Below are 27,093 nucleotides of genomic sequence, written 5' to 3'. Positions count from 1 at the left end.
CTAGGCATTTGTTGCCAATAGATATTTAACAAATGAGGTCGACTATATAACATAATATGCTGCTAATTTCACTACACATGGTTTATGTAAACACATTTTCATTCAAATTTCCTTGGATTACAAAAATGCATTCCCAATATGAAATAACAAAATAGTGCAAAATCAAATTTATTTTGCCTTATTATATTAAAGCCACATGAAGATATTTTGACAGATTAACTGCCAGAATTTGGGAAGATCCACCTCTTGTTGAATCCTCCACAAGCTAGCACTCTTGATCCAGCATAATAAGCCCGAGAACCAGACACTGAAGCTCACTGCTCCCAAATGGACTCAAAAAGGTCTCACTGGGGACATACGAGAGGTTCCCTGAAGGTCTTTTTTATTCTCATCAGTGCGGCAGACACATTGAGGACAGCGCTAAGCAGCACCACCTCCAATGGAGTTCGACCAATCGCAGAATGTGTTCAAATTGAACAGCGGCACGCACATGTTGCACTGTCTCAATCACCAGGTGAGTGGCATCCATCCATGATTTGCTGCCTGGTGGAGTAAAAAGAAGGCTTCTCTTCTTCAAGGTAGATCCCCTGAAATAAGTGATCGACACCCGCCCGTATCCCCGCCCATATAGTGACTACGGAATCACTCAGACGAAACCTCGGTTCAACCGATCTTTATTCAAGCATGCAGGGGAAGAGTACCTTCCAAGTACAAGGGTTTCTACACACAGTTATACAGTTTTTCAAGGTGTGCGACCCTCCTACAAAACTTCTGTGACCACCGGTTGGCCGACAGTTTGTCAATGGAGCTCCATTGATTCGTAGACCCTTATCAGGCTGGCTGCTAAGTGGTTTCCCAGCCTGTCCATCTCCCATCACATGTCAACCTTCTGGAATGTGTTGTTCTGCAGTGTCAACTTTGCCTCAGTTCCTCATGACGTGCTGGTTAACTTTGCTTCGCAGAGTTTGCTATGCGCCTGGTTCCTTATCAGCCAATATTATCCCTTTCCCAAGATCTCCAGCCAAAACTCTCTCGTTCCCATGAGTGCAGCTGCTGCCACAATCTATGTTTCCAGACAGCTTTCTCCCTACTGACCTAGGTAGGTGTTGTTCTGTACTGAAGATGTAAGTTTCCATAAGCGAGCTTCACATTCATAAGCGAGGTTCACATACAATCTGTCAATAGGCGATATATTACAATCCCAACCTTGAGGTGGAGGAACTCCTGACTCCTCACAACCTCCTAATACTGATAAGCCCTTTAACCCGGACCATTTTGTGTGTCAGATCAATTCACTATCTTCAGTATCCACTTTAGTGACCATCTGTCTGTCTAATTCCACTTTGGTGATATCTTTATCTCCTTACACTGTTCTACCCCCTTACACTGCCTGCTATTACATGGGATCCTCCTGTTTGCATTGTGGACCCCTAAAAAGGCCACCAATAAAGGATCCAGTCACCAGCAGTTGGCAGTTCAATGATGTGTCTAGACACCAGATACTTTTGCTGTCCTTCTTCCTGGTGGGAGACAGGACATCTGAAACTCTGAAGGTGTCCAATTAACTGAGTGGACTTATCTGGAAAGGCAGAAGAAACACATTACATCAGATTTCATACCTTATTTGGACTATTCCACAAACAGAGAACACCTGTTTCAATTATTTACTTGGAACTCAGAGATAAGTGGACTAAGAACAGTGTTCTGCATATTGTTGCCATGCACAAAACAAGAGACTTTGTAGACTCATATTGTAAATACACACTCATCGTAGATGACATGTGAAATTATTCTAATCACTTACCAGATTCAACAGCAGTCTCAAAAGAGAAAAGTTTTCTCAAGCTGCACCTCAGTTTGGAGGTATTAGTGAAACTATTTTCTCCGTCAGTGAATTTCTTCATGGCCTTTTGTAGCTGGATGTTCTTTGATCTTTGTGTGGTGGTGTTCCAGTTTAAACTATTGTCTACCAGTCCAAAAACATACTCCTCTGGCTTAAATCAGCATAAAAATTCACAAAATTGCATTCAAAGGTGCCCGAAATAATGATGTACATTTTGCTATTAACAATTAAAAAGCTGAGGTTGAAGGGTGACTTTGGCAGTTTCAGATGTGACTTTATTCTGGAAGTCATTCCAGGATGATACCTACCCTCTACCAACACAAAATTAGAATACATATCGTACCTACGATGAGCTGAAAGCTGATTTTCAGCAGATATTAGGTCTACTTAATCTTAACTGGCATTGAAATAAGAGCAGTATATTGCATATGAAGGCAGAAATGTATTGCAAGGATCCACCACACCACCGGTGATGGACAATTTCACGGAGAGAAATGAGAGCATCAGTTTGTAGATATTAGGGGTGACTAGAGCGGGGCAATAAAGTGAACGTGTGCATTCTACCTGCTCCTCAGTGGAACAAATCAACCGGAGAAATGGAACCTCTCAGCCTCCATAACCAGCGCCTGCGAAAAGACACTCGGTCACTCAACCAGGACTGGTTTGATGAGAATGACCAGGAGATCCAAGAGCTAATAGATCGCAAGCGCAGGGCATTTCTGAGCCTTAAATAACAACCCAACTCGGGAGTAGCAAGGCAGCATTACAGGCGGCTTAAGGCCGAGGTCCAACAAAAAACCTGCGACCTAAAGAATAGATGGTGGATGGAGAAAGCACAGGAGATACAGCAGCTGGCCGACAGCCATGATGTGCGAGGATTCTTCATCGCAGTCAAGGCCACCTACGGCCGAAACACCCAAGGCCCCACCCCACTCCTGGCCAAGAACGGGGAAACACTCATCAAGGACAACGAGGCAGTCAGGGCCCGCTGGAAGGAACACTTTGACGATCTCCTCAATCGAGACTCTGCCTTTGACTCGAGTGTTCTCGACTCCATCCCGCAGCATGCTACCCACTGCCACCTCAGTAAAACCCCAGCACTGCACGAGGCAGAAAAAGCCATAAGGCAACTTAAGAACAAGGCTATGGGAGCGGATGGAATCCCTGCTGAGGCACTGAAGTATGGCGGAGAGGCACTGCTGGCGCGGATACATGACCTTATCTCTCTCATCTGGAGGGAGGAGAGCATGCCGAGAGATCTCAGTGATGCAGTGATCGTGACCATCTTTAAAAAAGGAGACAAGTCTGACTGCGGGAACTACAGAGGAATCTCCCTGCTATCAGCCACTGGAAAGTCGTCGCTAGAGAAATGGGACAAATAAGACAATGGGGTACATTTTCAACTTGCTGATGCTGCAGATTGGCTGCCCATTATAGAAACCACTGCTTTAATTTGCATGGAAAGGAAAATGTTTTTTTTCTTCAACCCACACCATAGCCTTATCAAATATGGAGGCAGGTAGGAGGTTTAAGCTAGTTTGTATTTGGGTGGTCAACTGGCTGATATCTTACTCCTTTCCCCCTACCCCTGATATAAGGTAGAGACCAAGGAGCTGTGTATATCTCTGAGCTCCTCTGGAGATCAGACTCATTCCCTCTACTATCCTTATTTTCAAAAAAAGTCAGTTCTACTTTACTGTGTATTTGTAATTATCACTGATGAAATGGCCAATGATTCCTTTATTTAAAAAAAAGATATATATTCCTATTAATCCAGTGTTATTTTAAATTATATGTGCTTTGATTTAGTAAATCCAATGTTTTACAAGAAAAATACAGTAGTACAGACAGCAAAACATCACCGTCCGTCAACTTGAGTGTCAATTATCTCAAACTGGTAGCATTCTCACCTCTCGAGTCAGAAGGCCCTAGGTTCAAGTTCTATTTCAGCATTTGAACACATAATCTCGGCTTTCACTTCAGAAGCAATACACATACTGATACAGTGTAAGAGAGATGAAACATCAATCATCATCATAGGCAGAGCCTCAAAGCGAGGATGACTTGCTTCCACGCCAAAAAGGGATGAGTTCACAGGTGTTTCAATGAAGGACCTAATATTCCAGGTCCTGAACTACATGTTGAAGGGTGGAAGATGCCTGGGCATGGATTTTTTTAACATGGGGTGGCCGTTGCACACCTGCCACCACACAGCCCTGCACTAAAATGAGGCCCCGTCTACCTGTTCCAGTGGAAAAAATCCCACGGTGCTATTTGAAAAAGACCAGCGAGTTTTCATCACTCAACCAGCATCACCCAAAACAGACCAACTAGTCACTTCTCTCATTTGCGGGACCTTGTGTGGAACACGGCTGATCAACAGAACAGAGAATGCATTTCAAAAGTAATCCATTGGCGTGAGAAAGTTTGGAACATCCCGAGTATGTGAAAGTGTTGTACTTTCGAGCCAGGGTGTCCCAGGAGATGGAGCACGCGGTGTCCACTGGTACGCTCGCCGCCTTCCACGAGAGGTGGGCATCGGAGGTACTGGGGTGCATCATCACCCCCGGCAACCAAATTTTAATTTGATTGAAGTTTACTGTCAAAAGTTTAATTTGTTTAGTGTATCGGTTTTAGTGCCTCCCCCTTTAATCGGGGGGGGGCACTTGATTTATGGTTTCAACTTAAAATAGTTGTGAAAGTGCAGAAATTCCGAGGAGAACTTCCCACGGGTAAATCAATAAAGAATATAAATAAAATGCGCACTTACCTGGAGCTGCTGTGCCCGCTGGAACTCCCGATCCACAGGCCTCCTCTCCCTGCGACGCGCAGCACGTGCATGTCGGGACGTCCGCAGGAGTCACGTGTGCCTGGACACCCAATCACAGGTAAGTATTTTCTCACTCATTGTAATCGGAGTTTCCTAAGTTACGAAACTTCTATTACAATGAATGAGAAAACCCCAAAACTCTCAAAAAATAGGTAAAACATTAAAAAAAAACACCTCACACAATAAACTAATAGAAATTAAAAATATTACACGTGTTTTTATAAAGAAAAAAAAATCCCAATTAAAAAAAAAAGTTACGGTTCAGGTTTAAAATAACATTATCTGAGTGGGCAGGGTTTTAACATAAATATGTTTTTTAAATTTTTATTTTAATCATGTTTTTTTCTATGTTTTTAAACTCTTTTGCCTGCAACAGTAGGCTATGCGCCTGCCTTTTCAGGTCCTAGGGTTTTCAGGACATTTGCAGTGCAAGGTATGGGTCAATATCCCAAACTTCCACGTACAAAAGTCCTCGTTCCCGACCTGCGCGAGATCTGTCCAGCTCTAGCTCGACAGATCGGAAAAAACAGTTTTCAGCGCGTGCGCATTGCGCGCTTCAAACCGGCTTTTCCGATGCTTTCCCGGGTCGGTAGAAACTTCGTACGGACCCAGGACATCGGAAATTCTGCCCCGTTATAAAAGTGTAACTTTCTTCTTTGAATTCAGATCGGTATTGGTTACCGCTATATAACTTGCAGCATTTTTGGTAATGTTTTTAAATACATAAAAAGAAGCATGTCTGTGGCAGTCTCTTGGCTCCTCTGAACCTGGAGGTCAGCCTCCATAAATATCGGAACACATAGATTCTGCAATAGTTCCCAAACCAGAAATATTCACGCTGCATCTTTTAAATAAATATCAGCCCTAATCCCCAAATATTCCGCCCGCCCACGACAAGCTCCTCTGAAACTCACAGTACATGAATAGAGTATTGAGAGATCTTTGTCATCATAGCCTTGCCATACATATATCTTTAATTCAACTAAACAGGACACCAGAAAAACTGAATTAGAAGTATCTTTCAACACCAACAACAACAACTTGTATTTATATAGCACCTTCACAGGAGTATTATGAGACAAATAATTTGATACTGAGCCAGATAAGGAGAAAAGCTTGGTCAAAGAGGTAGGTTTTACGGAGCGTCCTGAAGGAGGAAAGAGAGGAGGAAACATAGAAACATATAAAGTAGGTGCAGTAGGCCATTCGGCCCTTCAAGCCTGCACCACCATTCAATAAGATCAAGGCTGATCATGCAACTTCATTACCCCATTCCTACTTTCTCTCCATATCCCCTAAACCCTTTAGCCGTAAGGGCCACATCTAACTCCCTCTTAAATATATCTAACGAACTGGCCTCAACAACTTTCTGTGGTAGAGAATTCCACAGGTTCACAATTCTCGAGGTGAAAAATGTTCTCCTCATCTCGGTCCTATATGGCTTCCCCTTATCCTTAGATTGTGACCCCTGGTTCTGGATAGAGAGGCGAAGAGGTTTAGGCAGGGTTCTCCAGAGCTTAGGACCTAGACAACAGAAGACACGGCCACCAATGGTTGAACAATTATAATCAGGGATGCTCAGGAGGGCACTGGAATAGTCAAGTCTATAGTTTCAAACAATTAATTTGTAATACAAGCCTGCTAAACCTTGTTTTAAATTCTACATCAGTTTGCAAGGTCTGCTGATAAGTTAAAACTCGTATTATACCAAGCATTCCAATATATGCTGCATGTGTCCTTGTGCCTTTGTATTTGTGCCTGGCAGCAACTGAAATTGCTTATAAATTCAACATGAACCTCATTATAAACCTCCAAAAAAAAAAATACTCATAAAAAGGTCACTACTGCCGGAATCTGCTAATGTCATTACTCTTTTGGGAAAGTATTTCGAGACCTCATGTATCCATAATATACCATTCAATGCAAGTCTTCATCCCATCTATATTACCGTTATAATTCATGTGCTTTTAACTAAACAAGCTTACATTTTGATTTGAAGGAGGCAAGGAACAGAAAATATTAAGTGCCAGCTAATATTACATGAGTGTGAAGAAGTTGAATGAATTCAGCACCCATCGCTCTGGTTTATTGGTGTTCACCTTGCAATCGTTCAATTACATATCTGTGCTAATCTATCCAATCTCAGCAAGTTTTCAATGAGGTGCACAAGTGAACACCAAGCCCCAGGTAATAAGGTGTGGGGGAGAGCGAGTAGGTATTGCCAGATAGATTCCTGCTGCTCATCACTGTCCAGTGACTCCTGTTAAAACAATGCACAAGTGGCTTCAACTATTTCAGTTGTGCACTTTAAACAAATGCAAGGGGGGGTCACACTCCAAAATAATTTTTTTTTCCAGTGCCCCATTTTTTTTTTCAGGGCACTAAAACCACAAATTATACAAGTGCACCCTGGCTCAAAGGAGGGGGGGGGGGGCGCACTAAAACCAGCAAATTAAACAAATTAAATTGTAAACTTAAATGGATCAAATTAAAATTTGGTTGCCGGGGGTGATGATACACTCCAGTCCCTCCGGTGCCCACATCTCGCGGAAGGCCGCAAACGTACCTGTGGACACCGTGTGCTCCATCTCCAGGGACACCCTGGCTCGGATGTAACCGTGGAAGAGAGACAGGCAGTCGGGCTGAACGGCCCCCTCGACCGCCCGCTGCCTGGATAGGTTGATGGCCCCCTTTTGCAAGTGGCTTCAGGTGTGAACACGAGGGGGCAGCTGTGATGGTCTCCAAATACCTGACACTCATTAGCCTGGCTATACATAAAGAATGGTGAGTTTACCAGAGAGTTACCGCTGACTGAGAGATCACACCCCCAGCATTAGTGACCATCAATTGAGGCATGGTGAGGACACGGGGAAATTTGATGGAAAGACTTACAAAAAGGTGCATCTGGCTCCCACCACTGCTGAGACACAAAAGCATTTTTAAAACATTTCAAAATGTTTGCCGCTACCACACATCAGTACTACAATCCAAATTAGCTACGAGTTGGTGCACTGACTGGAGTCCTGACCTCTGCTCAAATCCCTTTCCTGCAGTAATAAAATTACCCACCGAAAGCAGTAGCTACATTTTATATTTTGACGTGGCTGAAAAAGAATGAAGATTCACATTAGGATGTTAACACTTACTACTGAAATCGAATCAGGCAGATGTGGGAACTTTGCTCAAAATTAAGAGTGAAGTAATTAATGCTGCACCATTTATGCTATTACTGCAGCTACAGCCTTGAACACGAATAGGACCAAGGTCAACATTTGACAGGGTACTTCACTCTCACTTGCAAATTACAACGTTAAGTAAGCTATCCACAGAAGTTCATTATCTTTGAGAAAACTCAGTAAACAATTTCTGTATTGGCCCATGTTGAAAGTGATGACTCAGAACAGTCACCTGGGACTGATTGAAGGAAAGTTATCTCATTAAGGGGCTCAAACAATTGCATCAACCAAAAAAACAACTGCATCCTGAAATGAGGTTAGTCTCAAACATCCATCCAGCTTTTGAAAATCGGGTGTTTGGTTTTCTGTAGATTGATTATCAATGTTACGGTGATGAATCAAATTATACTTATATTACCCGAGATGCTGGATTTTTAGCGAGTGTTTTGAAGGATTTAATGTCACAAGTTCACCCATCCCCCTCACCACCCACCCCCACAAAAACTGTAGATCAATGTTCTTGGTGAATGGTTCAGATCACTATTTGAAATTTGATCTCCACTGCACCCCCCCCCCCCCCCCCCCCACACACACACAACTATTTTTGTAAAAACAATGATCAAGTTCCCCCTGGTTAAAGGGGGAGTCACACTCCAGAAACTTTCAATCAAGTGCCCCCTTGGGTTTTTTTTGAGGGCACCAAAAACACAAACTGTAAAGCAATAGCAATTAAAAGCTATACATCTGGACGATTTAACAGCTCTGTTTAGAATTGTTCATTGACAACTGTCATGATACTTAGATCACTAAAAAGACTGTTACTAAAAAACACATGTAGGTGTCACTTAAATGTTCTGCCTGAGCCTCCCTAGAATCAAGAAATTGGTCGACAATGGTCATTCCAACTTGGAGACCAATCTTAAGTCAGTCAAGTAGGACAAGCTGAAATTTTAAACAGCGGAACATGGAGGCTGACAAGGAGAGCCTTGCGTTAGTCAAGAATGGAGTTGGCTAAGGCATGGATCAGAGTTTCAGTGGCAGAGGAACTGAAGTTGAAATATACAGTTTTAGTGGTGGGTGGGAAGTGGGATTTGAAGCTCAGCGTCAAACAGAACACTGAGGTTGCGCACTACTAGATTCAGTCCACAAAAGCAGCCAGGGAAGGGATTGAGTCGAGAGCCGAGGTGTGGAGCTTTGTGCGGCAGTCAATTAGATGGTTTTGGTTTTGTCGAAGTTGAGTTGAATAAGGTTCTTGCTCATTCTGGAATCAATGTAGCTAAGCAGTCCAACATCACAGTCAAGCATCAACGGCGGCAGCAAAGAGGTAGAACTGAGTACACGCCTACAATTGAGATTGCTGAGTGGCAGTGTACAGACAAGGAAAAAACTCATGATGGATAAATCCTTGGGGTATAGTGAACATGCAGGGGCAGGAGTAGAAGCCAATACAGGAAATGTATTGGGATAGGTAGAAATGGGAACAAACTAGGTCAAAGATGGTTAATTTTAAAAAACTTTAAATATTAAAGGCACATTGTTATGAAGCACTCCTTTAAGGAAAAAGCACACCATCAATTTAATGAATTATTTTTAAACGTGATCGATATCTTGTATTTTTAGTTGAATTCATGGATTATTTATTTCTGTTTAAAATGCTACTGGAAAATAAAGTCTATAAAAAGTTGAAAATCCTAAAATCACACTTAAGATATCAGTAAGCAGTATCTGAAATGTAAAACAGATAAAACTGACATTCAAGTGATTGTAAAGAGCAAGGCTGCTGCCTGAACTTGTAGTCTAGGCGTGAATTAAGTAAAACAATGCAAGAAAATATTTAAACTTATCTTCTGTTCACCAACTTGCTGTTGCAACACACTGTGATAAGCTGATAAGTGATTGTATAAGTAGGCTGTGTGTGGCCAGGGCAAAACATATTTTCTTAATTGGCATTAAAATATTCCAAAACTTGCATGGTCAATGTGGTGCATGGAATTCCCACCGGAGTGGTGGAATGCAAAGCTCTCCAATGTTTTCTATTTTATTTCCTTTATGTCTTTTTTCCCCTTGCCTCAGCTGCAAAGGTTCCAAATTATGTTTGGGATATCTTATTCCAATGGTCAAAAATAAATTCTTGCGGTCTTTGTAAAAAGGTGCTCAGTTTATTGGCCATTTCCTGCAGAGATTGTAACAGTTTAACATACAAGTAGCATTATTTTCTAGCCTGTTGTGATGATTGAACAAGCAAGTCCCTAGTTACGCGTCTACGATGCGCGTGACCTGTAACCCAGTGGCTTACACTCAATGTTTTCTACATCGTACAAACTGCTGAGCCTTCTCACACTGCACTGGTTGGGGCAGCAGTGAGCCATTACAACTGTCCTCAGGCATGGAAAGGAAACATGGGCAGAGTTCCTGCTCCAAATTGCTATCTAGTAACCGCGACTGGATAATACATGAGTTAATGAAACTCGGCTGCAAAGGCTGAGATTGGCTAAATTGCCCACTTTCGGGAGATACCACCCATGGCACTGGACCGCAGCATAATTTGCCACATGGATAAGGTGGTTATGGCGGCAGCAAGGGAGATAATTGAGAAGAGAAAAACACCTCGACTCCAATGTCAAATCACACACACATATCACTTCATACTTGAACAGAGAATCAGCTCAAAACATGGCCAGAAATGAAAAGTAAGTTGAAAGCAGGAACATGCGATATAAACACAGGCTGCACATTGTTGAATTGGTGGTTCAGGGAATGTGAGCCAAACTGAGTTGCGGCTGACTCACTCCTGCTACACGGCTGCAAACACTGCGGTTTATTCTCTCTAAACCACTGATAAACTGACATGCATCCTCTATACATACACACACAATAAGCAATACAATGGAATGGAAACTTTGCTAGATCAGCTGAGTATCTTGTGGTGTCGCCCTTTACAAAACAGACTGGCACTATTTAGTTGCACTTCTGACTTTTGGCTATGACCACCACCTTCTGGTTTCACATTTTAAGCATTAATCAACAGTCCTACATAAACAATTGCAAACGGGTGAAAATCTGTGAATTGCAATATGTGGAACAAAACACAGTGGAGTATCATTTCTCATGCTGAGACAAATACATAATTTTATGAGCACAATATTGTGCGGCCTTGTTACTTAATAGTGAAAAATGGACCAAAGTCAATTCAAAGACTTTCATTCTGGAAAGAGTAATAAAAGCAATATTGGCAGATGGAAACGATGTTTATGGGCTGCGAAAGTGACGTGCAGAAGGAGATCGAAAAAAATAAATTAGACCCACAATTTATGAAATATGAACAACCAGCTCCTTCACGAAAAGCTTAAAAACTTTAAATCTGGAATCAGTGACAGACAAGTCTGCTGTAAAGCACCCACGATTACTCCATTTATAAGGCCAGCAGGGATTCAATTACATCCCACTGTGATGAACTGAAGCCGTCTTGCATGAATTATAACACACTTAAACATGGCAACTCTGCAACTATAACTCACAGCAGAAAACATTAATGAGCAAACTTCCACAAGCATGAAATCAAGTGTACCTAGTCCAGTGGTATGTGTTAGGTAATGATTTAGAGCAGTGGTTTTTCACCTCAGATCTGCAATGAAATCCTGTTGCTTTTTCTGATCGGCCTCTCTGCCGGCTGCAAGGGTTCCAAATTAAATGAATTTGCGCAGCTTCAAGCCAATCGCAAGGCCACAGCATATCAATGTAACGTAGCCAAGTTGGCTGACGATACAAAGATGGGAGGAAAAGCAATGTATGAGGAGGACACAAAAAGGACATAGACAGGCTAAGTGAGTGGGCAAAAATTTGGCAGATGGAGCATAATGTTGGAAAGTGTGAGGTCATGCACTTTGGCAGAAAAAATCAAAGAGCAAGTTATTATTTAAATGGAGAAAGATTGCAAAGTGCTGCAGTACAGCGGGACCTGGGGGTACTTGTGCATGAAACACAAAAGGATAGTATGCAGGTACAGCAAGTGATCAGGACGGCCAATGGAATCTTGGCCTTTATTGCAAAGCAGATGGAGTATAAAAGCAGGGAAATCTTGCTACAGCTGTACAAGATATTGGTGAGGCCACACCTGGAATACTGCGTGCAGTTTTGGTTTCCAATTTTACCAAAGGATATACTTGCTTTGGAGGCAGTTCAGAGAAGGTTCACTCGGTTGATTCCGGGGATGAGGGGGTTGATTTATGAGGAAAGGTTGAGTAGGTTCAGCCTCTACTCATTGAAGAATGAGAGGTGATCTTATCGAAACGTATAAGATTATGAGGGGGCTTGACAAGGTGGATGATGGGGAGACTAGAACTAGAGGGCATGATTTTAGAATAAGGGGCCGCCCGTTTAAAACTGAGATGAGGAGGAATTTCTTCTCTCAGAGGGTTGTAAATCTGTGGAATTTGCTGCCTCAGAGAGCTGTGGAAGCTGGGACACTGAATAAATTTAAGACAGAAATAGACAGTTTTTTGAGCGATAGGGGGTTATGGGGAGTGGGCAGGGAAGTGGAGCTGAGTCCATGATCAGATCAGCCATGATCTTATTGAATGGCGAAGCAGGCTCGAGGGGCCATATGGTCTACTCCTGTTCCTATTTCTTATGTACCTGCAATATTAGAAGGCAGTTGCACGTGGGAAAACCACAACAATGACACACTCGGAAATGCAAAGGTTGTGATTCAAGGACATTGGTGTAAGGTTTGGGTTAAATCATATAGTATGTGAGGTCATGGGGAACTTTGCTCTGTATCCTGAAAACACCTTAACCCAGTTTACTGCCACTTAAGTTCTGCAGAGAAAATAAAACGAACAGTACCACCACCCTGCCCCTTAACAAGCAGTATATTGAGGGGAGGGGTTATATTATATTGTATCTTCTCCACGCTACTGTACCTTATAAATGAATCAACTCTTTAAGCAGCACTTGAGAGGGTAAGCGTCCCACATACCTCTAGAATCCTGTCGTGGATCAGTAATCCCCCTTCTTTATCTGCTGGCCCAGACTCCACTATTTTTGACACAAAAATCCCCTCACACGCTGTGCCCTCTTGATGTTCCTTTAAATAAGGTGCCAAAAAACAAAAAAAAAGGCTACTTTAGTATTTGAAATGCACAACAGAATGAAATAAATCTGAAGACATTAGCAAGAGGGGGAGGTGCTAACTTCAAATGACTATTGAGATCCAATGTGATATGCAATGCCCTGAAGGTACTTTTTGTGGTGACAGTCAGCAATAGCTGGACTGGCAACAGCTGACAGTCACATCACTGCTGGGGGGGCAGCACGTTCAAAATATTCCAACCTCCCCAACCTGAAACCAGCAGGAGATGCCCAGAGGTACTTCCATTCATATAATGAATGCAACCACTTTGCACGGTGTGTGTACCGTTGTAACTGGAACTGTCTGCCTCATGAAGCGTTTGAGGCTAGGTCAGTTGCAAAATGCAAAAACTGAAATCAATAGATGTGTTTTTTCGGCAAGATACCCATGCTGTGGCAAGTACTTCGGAGTTGCTAACGGAACATGCTCAGTTCTTCTATAAAAGGGCTTTAAAGTGGTCGGATGCTGTAAATCTTGTTACAGACCCCCCCTCCCCCCAGAGTACAACCATGGATACACATTCCTATAGGGAAACACGTTTTGAAAACTCTGGTAAATCATACTGGTTATAATTGGGCTGTTGCAATAAACATACCGAACAAGGTCTGCCGCCGATAATGTTAAATCCCAGGGAACCCGAGTCCCGCTGCATGATGATGGTCAGTGCCTCTCCACCCTAAAAACAGACACAATAACAGGTGTTGGCTGGCAGGGCTATAAACAACTGTGAAAGACCAGCTGGCAACTGCACGCCACCTGGCAGAAATAGAAAATACCTTTAAGATTTAAAAAAAAAATGATGAACCAGTTTAACAACAAAATATCACCGGAGCCTTACACAAGACATGTCAACAAACTGCTGCATCTGCTTAAGGTTGGTGGAAGTGCATTAGCTGCACTGATCTTGCAGTGTCTGATGGCATGCTAAGTGACACTACTTCAACATGCAGTCCTCCTCCAACCTTAAACCTAATACAGGGGGAGGGTTTACTTCAAATATTTCATTCCGAGACGACGTTTTGTTGGATGAAACCCAAAGCACACCGTGATTTTGCCCAGTGTTTATAAGTTGAAAAATCTGACACACTTTTATTTACACCGCGAACATAACTCGGAAGGGGGAGGGTCTGTCATAAATATCACCACACTAAATAAACCTTCCAGTGTGATGTCTGTGGCTACAGATTGCCCCCTGCCTCCATGTTAGTGTGCGCTGACAATTCTGGGGGCAAGGAACTTCCCCTCCACCCCGACCCAAAATCCCAGCCCAAAACACACACATCCGCAATGAAGCATGTCGGAGAGGAAGTTGACAGTTTTGGCAGAACGAGATTAACTGTTCCCCCTTCGGAAAGATTTTTATGTAAATATATTTCCTCATTAGCTGGCCCCCTTGGAGAGCAGGATAATATGTGTCTATATGTGTGCGTGTGTGTATATGTCTGTGTGTTTGTGTATGTCAGTGTGTGTCAGTGTGTTTGTGTATGTCAATGTGAGAGTCTCTCTCTCTCTCTCTCCCTGTCTGTCTCTCTCTCCCTCCCGCAGTCTGTATGTCTCTCTATCTCTCTCTCTCCGTGTCTGTATGCCTCTCTCTCTCTCTCGCCCTATGCCTGTATCTCTCTCTCTCTCTCTGTCTGTATGTCTCTCTCTCTTTGTCCTTGTGTCTGTATGTATTTCTCTCTCTCTCCCTATGCCTGTATCTCTCTCTCTATGTCTGTATCTCTCTCTCTCTCTGTATGTCTCTCTCTCCGTGTCTGTATGTCTCTCTCTCTCTATGCCTGTATCTCTCTCTCTCCCGCTGTCTGTATGTCTCTCTCTCTCTCTCTCTGTCTCTCCCTCTCCCTGTGACTGTATCTCTCTCTGTCTCTCTCTCCCTGTGTCTATATGTCTCTCTCTCTTTCTCTTGTTGTGTCTGTGTGTCTCTCTCTCTCTCTCTTTCTCTCCTTGTGTCTGTCTCTCTCTCTCTGTCTCGCCCTGTCCCTGCGCGTCTCTCTCTTTCTGTGTGTGTGTCTCTCTCTCTGTCTCTCCCTGTCCCTGTGTGTGTGTCTCTCTCTGTGTCTCTCCCTGTCCCTATGTGCCTCTCTCTTTCTGTGTGTGTCTCTCTCTGTCTCTCCCTGTCCCTGTATGTGTGTGGCTCTCTCTCTCTCTCTCTGTCTCTCTCTGTGTCTCTCCCTGTCCCTCTGTGTGTCTCTCTTTCTGTGTGTGTGTCTCTCTCTTTCTGTCTCTCCCTGTCCCTGTGTGTGTGTGTCGCTCTCTGTCTCTCTCTGTGTCTCTCCCTGTCCCTATGTGCCTCTCTCTTTCTGTGTGTCTCTCTCTCTCTGTCTCTCCCTGTCCCTGAATGTATGTGTCTCCCTCTGTCTCTTCCTGTCCCTCTGTGTCTCTCTCTTTCTGTGTGTGTGTGTGTCTCTCTCTCCCTGTCCCTGTGTGTCACTCTCTGTGTCTCTGTGTTGACTCACCCTCCATGCTGCCCCTCTCCCAATTCCCCCCAGCCCACTCTTTTCCAGCTTCACGCCCCCAGAGAAATCCTGACCAAAACAGGAGGGGGAGCAAAGCATGTTTGTTGATATATATATATAACACAAACAAACAGACACAAAAAAACTCACGGTGCATTGAGCAGGAAGGCTCTTGGTCAGCGAGTCGATCCTGGCGCTGTACTCGGTGAATTTGCGCTGGTATTTGAGAGCTGTCATCTGCGCCTCGCTCTGCAGCGCTGACAGCTGGGCGAGCAGCGACTTCTCGCGTTTGCCGTAGCGTGCGCCCTGCTTCCTGAGGTCGCGGTCCAGGCCGGCGATGCGGCCCTGCAGCGCCTGCCCGTGCGCCCGCAGCGCCCGCAGGCAGCAGTGTGCGCCCGGCCGCCGCTCCCGGTGCAGCAGCGTGAGCCCGCAGCCCGCCTGGCACACGCCGACCGGCCGCTGCTCGCAACTTTCCCGCATGTGCGCCTCCACCTCCCGCCGGCTCAGCGCCGCCCCGCAACCTTGGTGCCCGCAGCGGGCCGGCGAGAAGTCGCAAGTCTCGGCGTGCTCCGCCAGCCGGCGCAGCGGCACCGCCCGCCCGCAACCTCGCCCCCGGTGGTCGCAGCGGATCTCCAGCCGGAGGATCAGCTCCCGGAGCGGCACGACCGGCTGCAGCTCCTTGGCCGAGACCCGGCGGCACTCCCGCGGGCACTTGCCCCGCTGCACCACCCAGGGCAAGAGGCAGCCGGCGCAGTAAACGTGTCCGCACGGCGTGGCCAGAGGGTCCTCCAGCACTTTGTTGCACAAGTTGCACTTGAAGTCGGGGTCCACGTCCTCGCGGAAGCGCTCCAGCTCGAATCCCATTGTTTTAAAACACAACACCCAACACCAACAAAAAGTTTTTGCAAGGGGCGCAGCGCGCAAGCCTTATCGCCACAATCCCGGTTGATCAGCGCTCCGTATCGCCACAATCCCGGCTGATCAGCGCTCCGTATCGCCACAATCCCGGTTGATCAGCGCTCCGTATCGCCACAATCCCGGCTGATCAGCGCTTCTTATCGCCACAATCCCGGTTGATCAGCGCTCCGTATCGCCACAATCCCGGTTGATCAGCGCTTCTTATCGCCACAATCCCGGCTGATCAGCGCTCCGTATCGCCACAATCCCGGCTGTTTCAGCGCTCCGTATCGCCACAATCCCGGCTGTTTCAGCGCTCCGTATCGCCGCTCACGGCCAGCCCCCGCCACCAAGCCCGGCTGCTGGCTCTTCACTGCGAGCCTCGCTCATCCTCCGAGACTTTCCTCGCAAAAGGCTGCCCTAGCACCGCCTACCGTATTCATCGTACAACTGGGGCAAGCCTTGCGAGCGAATGCCCTCCACCCAAAAACACACACAAGGCAACTTATCGCAAATTGGGGACCCGAGCCAGCGTCTGCACACAATACTCACCCCGATCGATCAGTTCAAACATTTGCTTTTGTGTGTGTGTGTGTGTGTGTACTGTGATCAATTGCAATTTGCAAACGCTAGATGTCTCAATTTATGGGGACGTGGAATCTCTGGATTTTTATTTTGCTCGTGGAAATTGGTTTAAAAACTTTTAAATGCAGTTTTTTTTAAGGGAGTACTGTACTGGAAATTGCAGAACTTCATACTTCCCTGCGCCTCTCCTAAGACAGCACCGTGTAATTCGATCTTGTTTATGGGTAGCGGGGGATGCAAAGTTGCAGAGTATATCATTTATAACGGCCCATGTGATCACCTTCACCCTTACATTAGAAAGCTCTGCAGTGTTAGTGGAGATTAAACAGTGCACGAGTATATGAGCATTTTGCAAACTAATAACCACACACTACTTCTCGCGGTGCCTGCTAACCATTAGTCTCAATGAGCATTTTGGGACGCGGGCATCACGTCAGCATTTGATGACAAAGATCAGAGTGGAATAGTCCCTTGGCTTCCCCATGCTTCCCTGAGCCCAGCTGCTCATGGATCTGGATCAGTCCCACACCCCTCACTCTTCAAAGCCACATCAACTGCGTAACTGAAAGAGATGCTGGCCTCTGTGTACGATCACGAGAACTGAAGTTCCCACCGACAGTACACAGAGGCTGAAATCACTGTCATTAATCGCAGGGGCAGCATTGAGCGAAGAGGCGCTCGGGTCCAGTGAAGTAACAACTGGATCCAGGAATGGAACTGAGGCAAGAGCGGAATGGGCGGCAGGAGAGAGGAGGGGGAGTTGGAAATGAGTAATGATGGAAGACAACGAGAGGGAGAGACAATGGGCAGGAGGGAAGGAAAGAGGGAGAGGAGGGAGACTGAATGGGGGGGGGGGGATTGAAGAGGGGTGAAAGTTTTGAATAGCGGAAGAGGATTTAAGAGGGGAATTAAGGGGGGAGAAAGAGAGAAAGAATGGAAGCTTGAACAGAGGAAGGGATGAGAGGGGTGCTGGTTTGAAGTATGTTGGAGGGTGAGCAGAGTGCAAGGTTATATTGAATGGGGAGAGGGAGAACAGTGCTAGTATGATTTGGCAGATTTCAAGGAGAAGACAGTGGGGTTGATATTCAAATTGCCACATGGGCGTAAAATTGGCATTGTGGATCAACCATCCGATTCTTATTTCAAAGGAAATTAAAATCAGCAGTTTCTATAACAGACAGCTGATCCGCAATGCAAATTTTACACTCACACGCCAAGTTGAAAATCTGCCCCAATTATTGTCTAAATGAAAGAATGGGGAGTTGGATAGGCTACAGTGTCTCTGTGAACTGCTCCGGGAAGGGCTAGACTGTCTCTGTGAAGTAGAGTAGGGGAGGAGGTTGAGTGGCTATTGAAGTAACTTTAAGGAATGTAATGATTGCATGCATCTGTTAAAAATCCAATGTCACTTCGTTATTCTTTTTTAAGGTTACAAATCTATTAATTGTGAAGGGCAAAAATATGTTTTTTAAATAAGCAGAATGCATTAATTTTAATGTAAAAATGCAGAATCCCATAGGAACATGCCTGCAGAGTCCCCGAGGAACGCAGCAATAACTTTGTTCAACATCTGGATTTCCACTGTTGAGGTTTCATGGTTTTTTTACCTCCCGTGCAAGTAAAGGACACCTTGTATACTTACAACTAAAGTTACAAAACCCGTGCAGCTATTTGTTTACACACATCATAGGCTAATAAATCAGGGCCATTCTTAAGGTGTCAGCTTTTTTGAGGCTGTGCGAGTATTTTTTGAAGCTGTTGGTCACTTTTCTAGTTCTCTAGGTTGGCATGTATGTATAGCAGCGTGCATGGTAACAAACATGTGGACAGCATTGCTGATAAAAAAAAATTAACCCCTTCCCAATACTTTGATCAATAACAGAATTCAATGCATAAGCTTCTTTCTTACTAGGGGTTTCTAAACTTGTCGGTTTTGAAAGGTAAGATATATTGAAAATTACAGGACGTGTTTACATTCCACTTCAGTTAACAATATCTTAGTCTGAGCTTGGTTCTTGTCTGCCTTCTGTTTCATTTACCTTCAACAAAACATTTGATTCCAGTATTGGACTCCAGTGAAAAAGAAAACAAATGCATTGCATCTGTTGCTGAGCAGAATTATGGAATATGAAGGATTAACTAAAATGTAATTGGTTAGCTCCTTGTACAGAATGTTTGCGCTATTGTTAACTGTTAAATACTGAATGCAAGATGAAAGTAGCAATAACTGTACATGTGAGAAGCTCTCGAGTTACGTTTTCTGCTGAACTCCAGAGGCACGAGACAGGATTAAGATTTCAGTGTTCACTTTCCCATTGGGAACAAGAGGAACACGTGCCGACCTACCAAACACAGTATTCTAGAGGAATGGCTGGATAATACTGAGATTGGTCATCTGTATAGATCTCTGGGAGCAATGTTCTTTAAAAGATATAGGGGCAGAAATTCCGACGACCCCAGGCCCGTATGAAGTTTCTACCGACTCGGGAAGGCATCTGAAAAGACGGTTTTCAGCACACAATGCGCATGCGCTGAAAACCAGCTTTTCCGATCTGTCAAGCTGGAGCTCGACAGATCATCCGCAGATCGGGAATGAGGACATTTGTATATGGAAGTTTGGGTTATTTACCCATATCTTGCCCGGCAAATGTCTTGCGCCTGAAAAAGCAGGCGCATCGCCTACTATTACCGGCGTAAGAGTTTAAAAACATAGAAAAAAACATGTGTAACATTTTTAATTTCTATTAGTTTATTGTGTGAGGTGTTTTTTAAATGCTTTATGTAGCGATTGTGCGTTTGGTGGGTTTTCTCATTCATAGTAATAGAAGTTTCGTAACTTAGGAAACTCCTATTACAATGAGTGAGAAAATACTTACCTGTGATTGGGTGTCCAGGCACACGTGACTCCTGCGGACATCCCGACGTGCACGCGCTGCGCGTCGCGGGGAGAGGAGGCCTGTGGATCGGGAGTTCCAGCGGGTGCAGCAGCTCCAGGTAAGTGCGCATTTTATTTATATTCTTTGTTGATTTACCCGTGGGAAGCCCTCCTCGGAATTTCTGCCCCAAAATGAAATCTAAATTGATTGCTTTCTCCAGCTGCAAACTGGAATCTGAGATTGAAAGCAAAATCAATTTTATGCCAGAATCCTATTTAGCATGCTGCGAATAAACTTAATTACAAAGATAGGCGGCCAGTTACAGATTTATAATAGCTATATTAGCATTTCAATCCCAATGCACTCTGATGTAATAAATCTCAAACCTTTTTATTAATGTCATAACATATTGATGGTCTCATCGAACATGTTGACAGTGGCACAAACTGTATACAAACTGTGCTATAAACAAATTAAGTGAAATGCCATATACTTGAAGTAAACTGCTGCCCAGTAGTGAGTTAAAGATGGAAGGGATGATTTTAACCGTAGCTGCTTGTGGAAAAATAATTGGCCGGGAGACTAATCCGCTGATGTCCCGTATTGTCGCTTATTTAAACACCTTCCGAGTGGGTGGCAAGGGATGTCCACCTGAAGCCAAGGGGTCCTTCTTTAAATATGAAGATCGGAGTCCAACAAGGTCATCAGGCCCTGACTGCAATTTTAACTGGAGGTCAGCATGGGAAAATCACTCTGGATATCTCAACATGTGAAGACAGCAGAAAGTGAGCTGGGGCCAGAAGAGGTTCAAACAGCTAAGTTTCTAAAAAACATTTTTTTTAAACTTTCATTGTGGGACCTGGGGGAGCTCCTCCAGGCTCCACAAGGAAATTGTAGGCCTTTCCTGACCACCCTCTCTGTAACGTACCTGAGTGCCAGTGACTGACCCTTCAGCCTCCCCGCCATGAGATATTTCACTCCCGCCCGCTGGCTAGCTGTTGTTGCCCACCCATTTTGGTCATGCAGAAGTTAAAATCACCCAGGGTCTCACGCTGCCAAAGTTATGGGGCAGGGGGTCGATTGGTGTTCACCTCGGTTCCCACAACCCTGGGTTTCCAATCCTGTTTAAAATTCGTCATGTAGGGGTTGAAATTCGACTGAAGCAGAGACAAAAATTGGGCTGTAGCAGAACGACCACCCATTATACACCCCGGGCGATTTTCCTTTCAATTGAAGTTGAATTTCACCCTCATAACTTCTTCCAGAAAAAATACAAGGAAAATCATTTTTGTCCGAGGGAAAGAAAGACGTGGAAGAAATATGATGCACATTACAGGATGATGAATATCAGTGGGATTTCTGTTATGACTGTGCATTTGTCAAGCCTTTGTAGATTCCTTACAAATACTTTTTGATAAAGTGAGTGAGAGCCCACTTTTATGTTGTAATCTAATCTTGGAGTGCAAATGAGTTAAAAGTTACTGGGGGAGTGGATCTCCTCCAATCAATAATTTTGCCAAAAGATTTGGCATGACTACAAAACACCTCTGAAGATTACTCATTCAGTAGAATTATCAATAGGGAAGATTTCATCCATTAGCTGCAGCTTACGTGTCACAATGTGAGGCTGTTTGAATTTCTCAATTGAACGACAGCATTTTAAAACTCATTCCAAGGTATCCATTAAGTTTCTGTATTACAATTCTGATAATCATGCTAATTGATTTACGAATATAGTTTAATAGAATGTTTGATTCCAGAGTTCCATGGTGACTTTTCAAAACAGTCTCAATCGTTCCGATTAACATAAGAACATAAGAAATAGGAGCAGGAGTAGGCCATATGGCCCCTCGAGCCTGCACCACCATTCAATAAGATCATGGCTGATCTGATCATGGACTCAGCTCCACTTCCCTGCCTGCTCCCCATAACCCTTTACTCCCTTATCGCTCAAAAATCTGATTATTTCCATCTTAAATATACTCAATGACCCAGACTTCACAGCTCTCTAGGGCAGAGAATTCCATCGATTTCTTCCTTTGAGAGAAGAAATTCCTCCTCATCTCAGTTTTAAATGGGTGGCCCCTTATTCTGAGACTATGTCCCCTTGTTTTAGTTTCCCCTATGAGTGGAAATATCCTCTCTGCATCCACATTGTCGAGCCCCCTCATTATCTTATATGTTTCGATAAGATTAACTCTCATTCTTCTGAACTCCAATGTGCATAGGCCCAACCTACTCAACCTAGCTTCATAAGTCAACCTCCTCATCTCTGGAATCAACCTAGTGAACCTTCTCTGAACTGCCTCCAATGCAAGTATTTCCTTCCTTAAATATGGAGACTAAAACTGTGCGCAGTACTCCAGGTGTGGCCTTACCAATAACCTGTACAGTTGTAGCAGGACTTCTCTGTTTTTATACTCTATCCCCTATACAATAAAGACCAACATTCCATTGGCCTTCCTGATTACTTACTGTACCTGCATACTAATGTTTTGTGTTTCATGCACAAGGACCCCCAAGTCCCGCTGCACTGCAGCACTTTGCAATTTTTCTCCATTTAAATTATAAATTGCTTTTCTATTTTTTCTGCTAAAGTGGATAACCTCACACTTTCACACATTACACTCCATCTGCCAAATTTTTGCCTATTCATTTAGCCTGTTTATATCCCTTGGCAGATTTTTCGTGTCCTCCTCACAATTTGCTTTCCCACTCATCTTTGTATCATCAGCAAACTTGGCTACATTACACTCAGTCCCTTCATCCAAGTCATTAATATTGATTGTAAATAGTTGAGGACCCAGCACCGATCCCTGAGGCACCCCACTAGTCATTGTTTGCCAACCGGAAAATGACCCATTTATCCTGACTCTCTGTTTTCTGTTAGTTAGCCAATCCCCCATCCATGCTAATATATTACTCCTGACCCTGTGAACTTTTATTTTGTGCAGTAACCTTTTATGTGGCACCTTATCGAATACCTTCTCGAAATCCAAATACACCACATCCACTGGTTCCCCTTTATCAACCCTGTTCGTTTTATCCTCAAAGCACTCCAGCAGATTTGTCAAACATGATTTCCCTTTCATAAAACCATGCTGACTCTGCTTGATTGAATTATGCTTTTCCAAATGTCCCGCTACTGCTTCCTTAATAATGGACTCTAGCATTTTCCCTAAGACAGATGTTAGGCTAACTGGTCTATAGTTTCCTGCTTTCTGTCTGCCTCCTTTTTTAAACAGGGGTGTTACATTTTCAGTTTTCCAATCCGCTGGGACCGTCCCAGAATCCAGGGAATTTTGGTCGATTACAACCAATGCATCTGCTATCTCTGCAGCCACATCTTTTCAGACCCTAAAATGTTAGCTATCAGGTCCAGGGGACTTGTCCGCCTTTAGTCCCATTATTTTACCGAGTACTACTTCATTAGTGATAGTGATTGTATTAAGTTCCTCCCTACCTATAGCCCCTTGATTATCCACTACTGGGATGTTTTTTGTGTCTTCTACCGTGAAGACCGATACAAAATATTTGTTCAAAGTCTCTGCCATTTCCCTGTTGTCCATTATTAAATTTCCCAGTCTTATCCTCTAGGGGACCAATATTTATTTTAGCCACTCTTTTCCTTTTTATGTACCTGTAGAAACTCTTACTTTCTGTTTTTATATTTCGTGCTAGTTTACTTTCATAATCTATCTTCCCTCTCTTTATCATTTTTTAGTCGTTCTTTGCTGGCTTTGAAAAGTTTCCCAATCCTCTGGCCTCCCACTAGTCTTGGCCACATTGTATGTCCTTGTTTTTAATTGGATACGATCCCTTATTTCCTTAGTTAGCCACGGATGGTTATCCCTTCTCTTACAGCCTTTCCTTCTCATTGGGATATATTTTTGTTGCGAGTTATGAAATATCTCCTTAAATGTCTGCCACTGCTCATCAACCATCCCATACTTTAATCTATTTTCCCAGTCCACTTTAGCTAACTCTGCCTTCATACCTTTGTTGTCTCCTTTATTTAAGCTTAGGACACTGGTTTGAGAACCAACTTTCTCACCCTCCAACTGAATTTGAAATTCAACCATGTTATGGTCACTCATTTATAGAGGATCTTTTACTAAGAGATCATTTATTAATCCTGTCTCATTACACAGTACCAGATCTAAGATAGCCTGCTCCCTGGTTGGTTCTGCAATGTACTGTTCAAGGAAACTATCCTGGATACACTCTATGAACTCTTCGTCAAGGCTACCCTGGCCAATTTGCTTGGTCCAGTCAATATGAAGGTTAAAATCGCCCATGCTTATTGCCGTTCCTTTTTTACAAGCCTCCATTATTTCTTGATTTATTCTCCATCCAACAGTGTAGCTACTGTTAGGGGGCCTATAGACTACTGCCACCAGTGACTTTTCCCCTTATTAGTCTCCTTATTAAGTCCATCGTTTTCAGTTCTGGACTAAATTCAAGTTTATGTTTCAGTCGAAAAATGATAGTTTACAGCAATGTGCTGTGTTTTCAGACTGAAGTCAGTTTACAGGTTTAACATATTTTGAGGGTCCCAAAATATTAAGGCCTAGAAATTTGTCTTGGGCAACGGCGCAAAACAGGTGATGTTGGATCGGCCCCCATTATACGCAGCGCCCGATAGTCATTGGAGACAATGCAACTGAATGTCAAATGCTGCGTATAATGGGGGGCCAATCCAATATCGCCCATTTTGCATCACCGCCCAAGATTAATTTCTAGGCCTAGTAATTCTCTAGCATATGTTACTTATTTTGTATGTGGCTTAAAACGAACACCTTTAAGGCGTAATAATGCTTATTCTCTGGTGGTAGCCTGTGTGAGTAGTTTAGTCACTTGCTTTTAATACAATGGAAGCAGGAGTCTACAATTAAATCACTCCGGCTGGATCAAAATTAAAAGATTATTAACCAAAATAATTTGGTGATGGAGAGTTTATCAAGAATATAATAAAAACTGGATGCAGAGAGATGTTTCCTTGATTTGCCGAGAACAGCAACTGAGTGAGTAAATGTTTTAGTTTAGTTTTCTTCTGTGTTTAAGCTGATTCTTTTAGGCTAGACTGGTTTTTATTTGTTTGTTGATTCTGTCACAAAGGTGGCTGGTCTCGTGTCATTATGATGGCTTATTTTGTATGTGTACTTAATATTTTCTTGCTCACTCTCACTATTTGAAAAACACAAAGGGCTGTGCTGCAAAATATTTTCTATTGCTTTGACATGCTCACAGTGGAAATGCAACACACTGGTGGGTTTCGAGGTGTTGATAAAGACTCGACTGTGTATGAAATTGAAAAGTCCGCTGCTAATCCAAATCCCACAGGTAGAAACTTCCTGCATTGACCAAATACAACATCCTAAATTGTTTTACTTCATGCTTGTTTTCATTTCCTTATTAAAAGGGTAGGCATCCTTGTGCCAGACATCTGCCAGAAACTATTAAATGTAAAATGTGCAAGGCCAACCCAAGGTGACTCACCCTCCAGTTTAAAACAAATTCCTCTTTCACTGCTATTGTGTGGGAAAGCAGTCTTTAAAAACAGCCTGTATATAATATGGCATCATAATATGTTATCTACAATTTCCTGTATTCTGCCAACGCGCACATACTGGTAGCACAGTTACCCGATTCTCTATACATTCAGGTCTGACCTAACTCTTACCAGTATTACCTCCGTACATCATTTGTATATTTCATTCCCCCCATGACTGAAGAACAATAGCCATGAAATTCAGGGATTTAGTGCCAGCCCTTAAGGACAGTTTTGATGAAAAAATGGCGGCTGATTCGCTTCCGGCGGGTCACGCGGCGGCCGCAATTTTTGGCGATGAAGGTTAGGATAATCGGATAACCTAACTGCAATTTTTGTTGGTGGATGATTCAGCCATCTTTGAGAGCTTCTCTGTTTTGATTAACAGATAAAAATCCAAGGTAAATTACAAGCACATTTGGCTGAACTGCCAGAGTCCAGATGGCCGCGCCTATGGGAATAATAGGGCATTTGGGGGTGTTTCAATGTGACCGTGAGACTTTCGGAGCATATGTGGAGTGGCTAGAAATGTTTTTCACCACAAATAGTATGATCGAAGTCCCCGATGATGAAAATCGTAACCGGGTGGTGTTGGAAAGCAAACGGGCTATTTTCTTAATTGAAGCAGGGCCCGAGGTGTATGAAATCCTGAAAATGTTCTTGTACCTGCCAAGCCAAATGACACATCACTTAAGCAGATTCCAGCACTATAGCCCTGAGCCCCTGGAAATTGCTGAAAGTTATCGGTTCGGAATACAAGTTCAGTTGACCAACAAAAGTATCAGTGAGTACTTTGTAGCATTAAAAAAGCTATCTACTCACTGTCATTTTGGAAACTTTCAGGACCGAGCATTGCATGACTGCTTTGTTTGTGGGATGAAAAATTATACGATCAGAAGAAAGTTGTTGACAACTCCTAACTTGACTTTTGATTTAGCTTGTCAGACAGCTATATCAATGGACATGGCCGACCAATATTCCCGAGAATTTCATAACATTTCTAGTCATCAGACAACCGAGGTGAATCGCCTGCAGGTTAAAAGTAAAAGGCAGTTGGGCCCCAAGGTCTCAGCAACTGGCAAGGGTAACGGAGCATTGAAGTCATGCTATCCGTGCCTGGGACAACACACTGATTAAAGTTGTCCATACGTTAAGGCAGTGTGTTTCTTCTGCAGGAAAACTGGGCATCTTGCGAAGGCATGCCGACTGAAGAGTAAACCAACTTTCAAAGCTATAAGTAGATATCCCCAGAGACTATATAGCATGGAAGAAAGCCAACAGGATGAGGAGGTTTTAGAGCTACACATCATCAGGAGCATGAGGGTAACTAACAGCAATTCAAAATTAGATGTTGCAGGAACCAAGATACCCATGGAAATCGATACTGGTGTATCAGTGAGTGTAGTACCGGAATCGCTATACCATGACAAATTGCATGATTTCCCATTGGAGAAATCCAAGATTGAGCTGCGAGGCTACTCGGGAGAGAACATTCCTGTGGTAGGTTGTATCACCGTACCAGTGAAATACAAGGATCAATTTCAAAGCTTGTCTCTCTTAGTTGTGGCAGGAGACAAGCCTGCCTTACTCAGAAGAAATTGGTTGGGATCACTGAAGCTGGATTGGAGTGAGATTTTTCGTGTTGAAACGAGATTTGCATCAAAGGATGATGTCATCAAGAAGTATCTGAAGGTGTTCTGCGAAACAGGCAGTCCGATCCAAGGCTTCAAGGCAAGTGTCAGGGTACA

The 27,093-nt window shown here is 43.7% G+C and overlaps 1 protein-coding gene across 3 annotated transcripts in view; it reads right to left on the bottom strand.

The window, feature by feature from the left end:
* The window catches only part of pdzrn3b (PDZ domain containing RING finger 3b), a 446,914-nt gene extending 429,983 nt beyond the window's left edge, over positions 1–16,931 (bottom strand). For 2 of the 3 annotated variants that reach the window (XM_070895157.1, XM_070895158.1), the window contains exons 1-3: positions 15,587–16,471; positions 13,576–13,656; positions 12,828–12,935 (exon numbers count right to left, since the gene is read on the bottom strand). In XM_070895157.1, coding sequence (XP_070751258.1) covers positions 12,828–12,935; positions 13,576–13,656; positions 15,587–16,300 — 903 coding nt within the window. In that variant the 5' untranslated portion in view covers positions 16,301–16,471. Of the gene's footprint in view, positions 1–12,827; positions 12,936–13,575; positions 13,657–15,586; positions 16,472–16,885 lie in introns of those variants that run through there. The other variant, XM_070895159.1, reaches the window with a different exon arrangement.
* Between the last annotated feature and the right edge of the window lie 10,162 nt (positions 16,932–27,093).

The sequence above is a fragment of the Pristiophorus japonicus genome, chromosome 12 (assembly GCF_044704955.1).
Source record: "Pristiophorus japonicus isolate sPriJap1 chromosome 12, sPriJap1.hap1, whole genome shotgun sequence".
Taxonomy (NCBI): Eukaryota; Metazoa; Chordata; class Chondrichthyes; family Pristiophoridae; genus Pristiophorus; species Pristiophorus japonicus.
The sequence above is the reverse complement of the archived record's forward strand: the minus strand, read 5'-3'. Positions and strand labels throughout refer to the sequence as shown.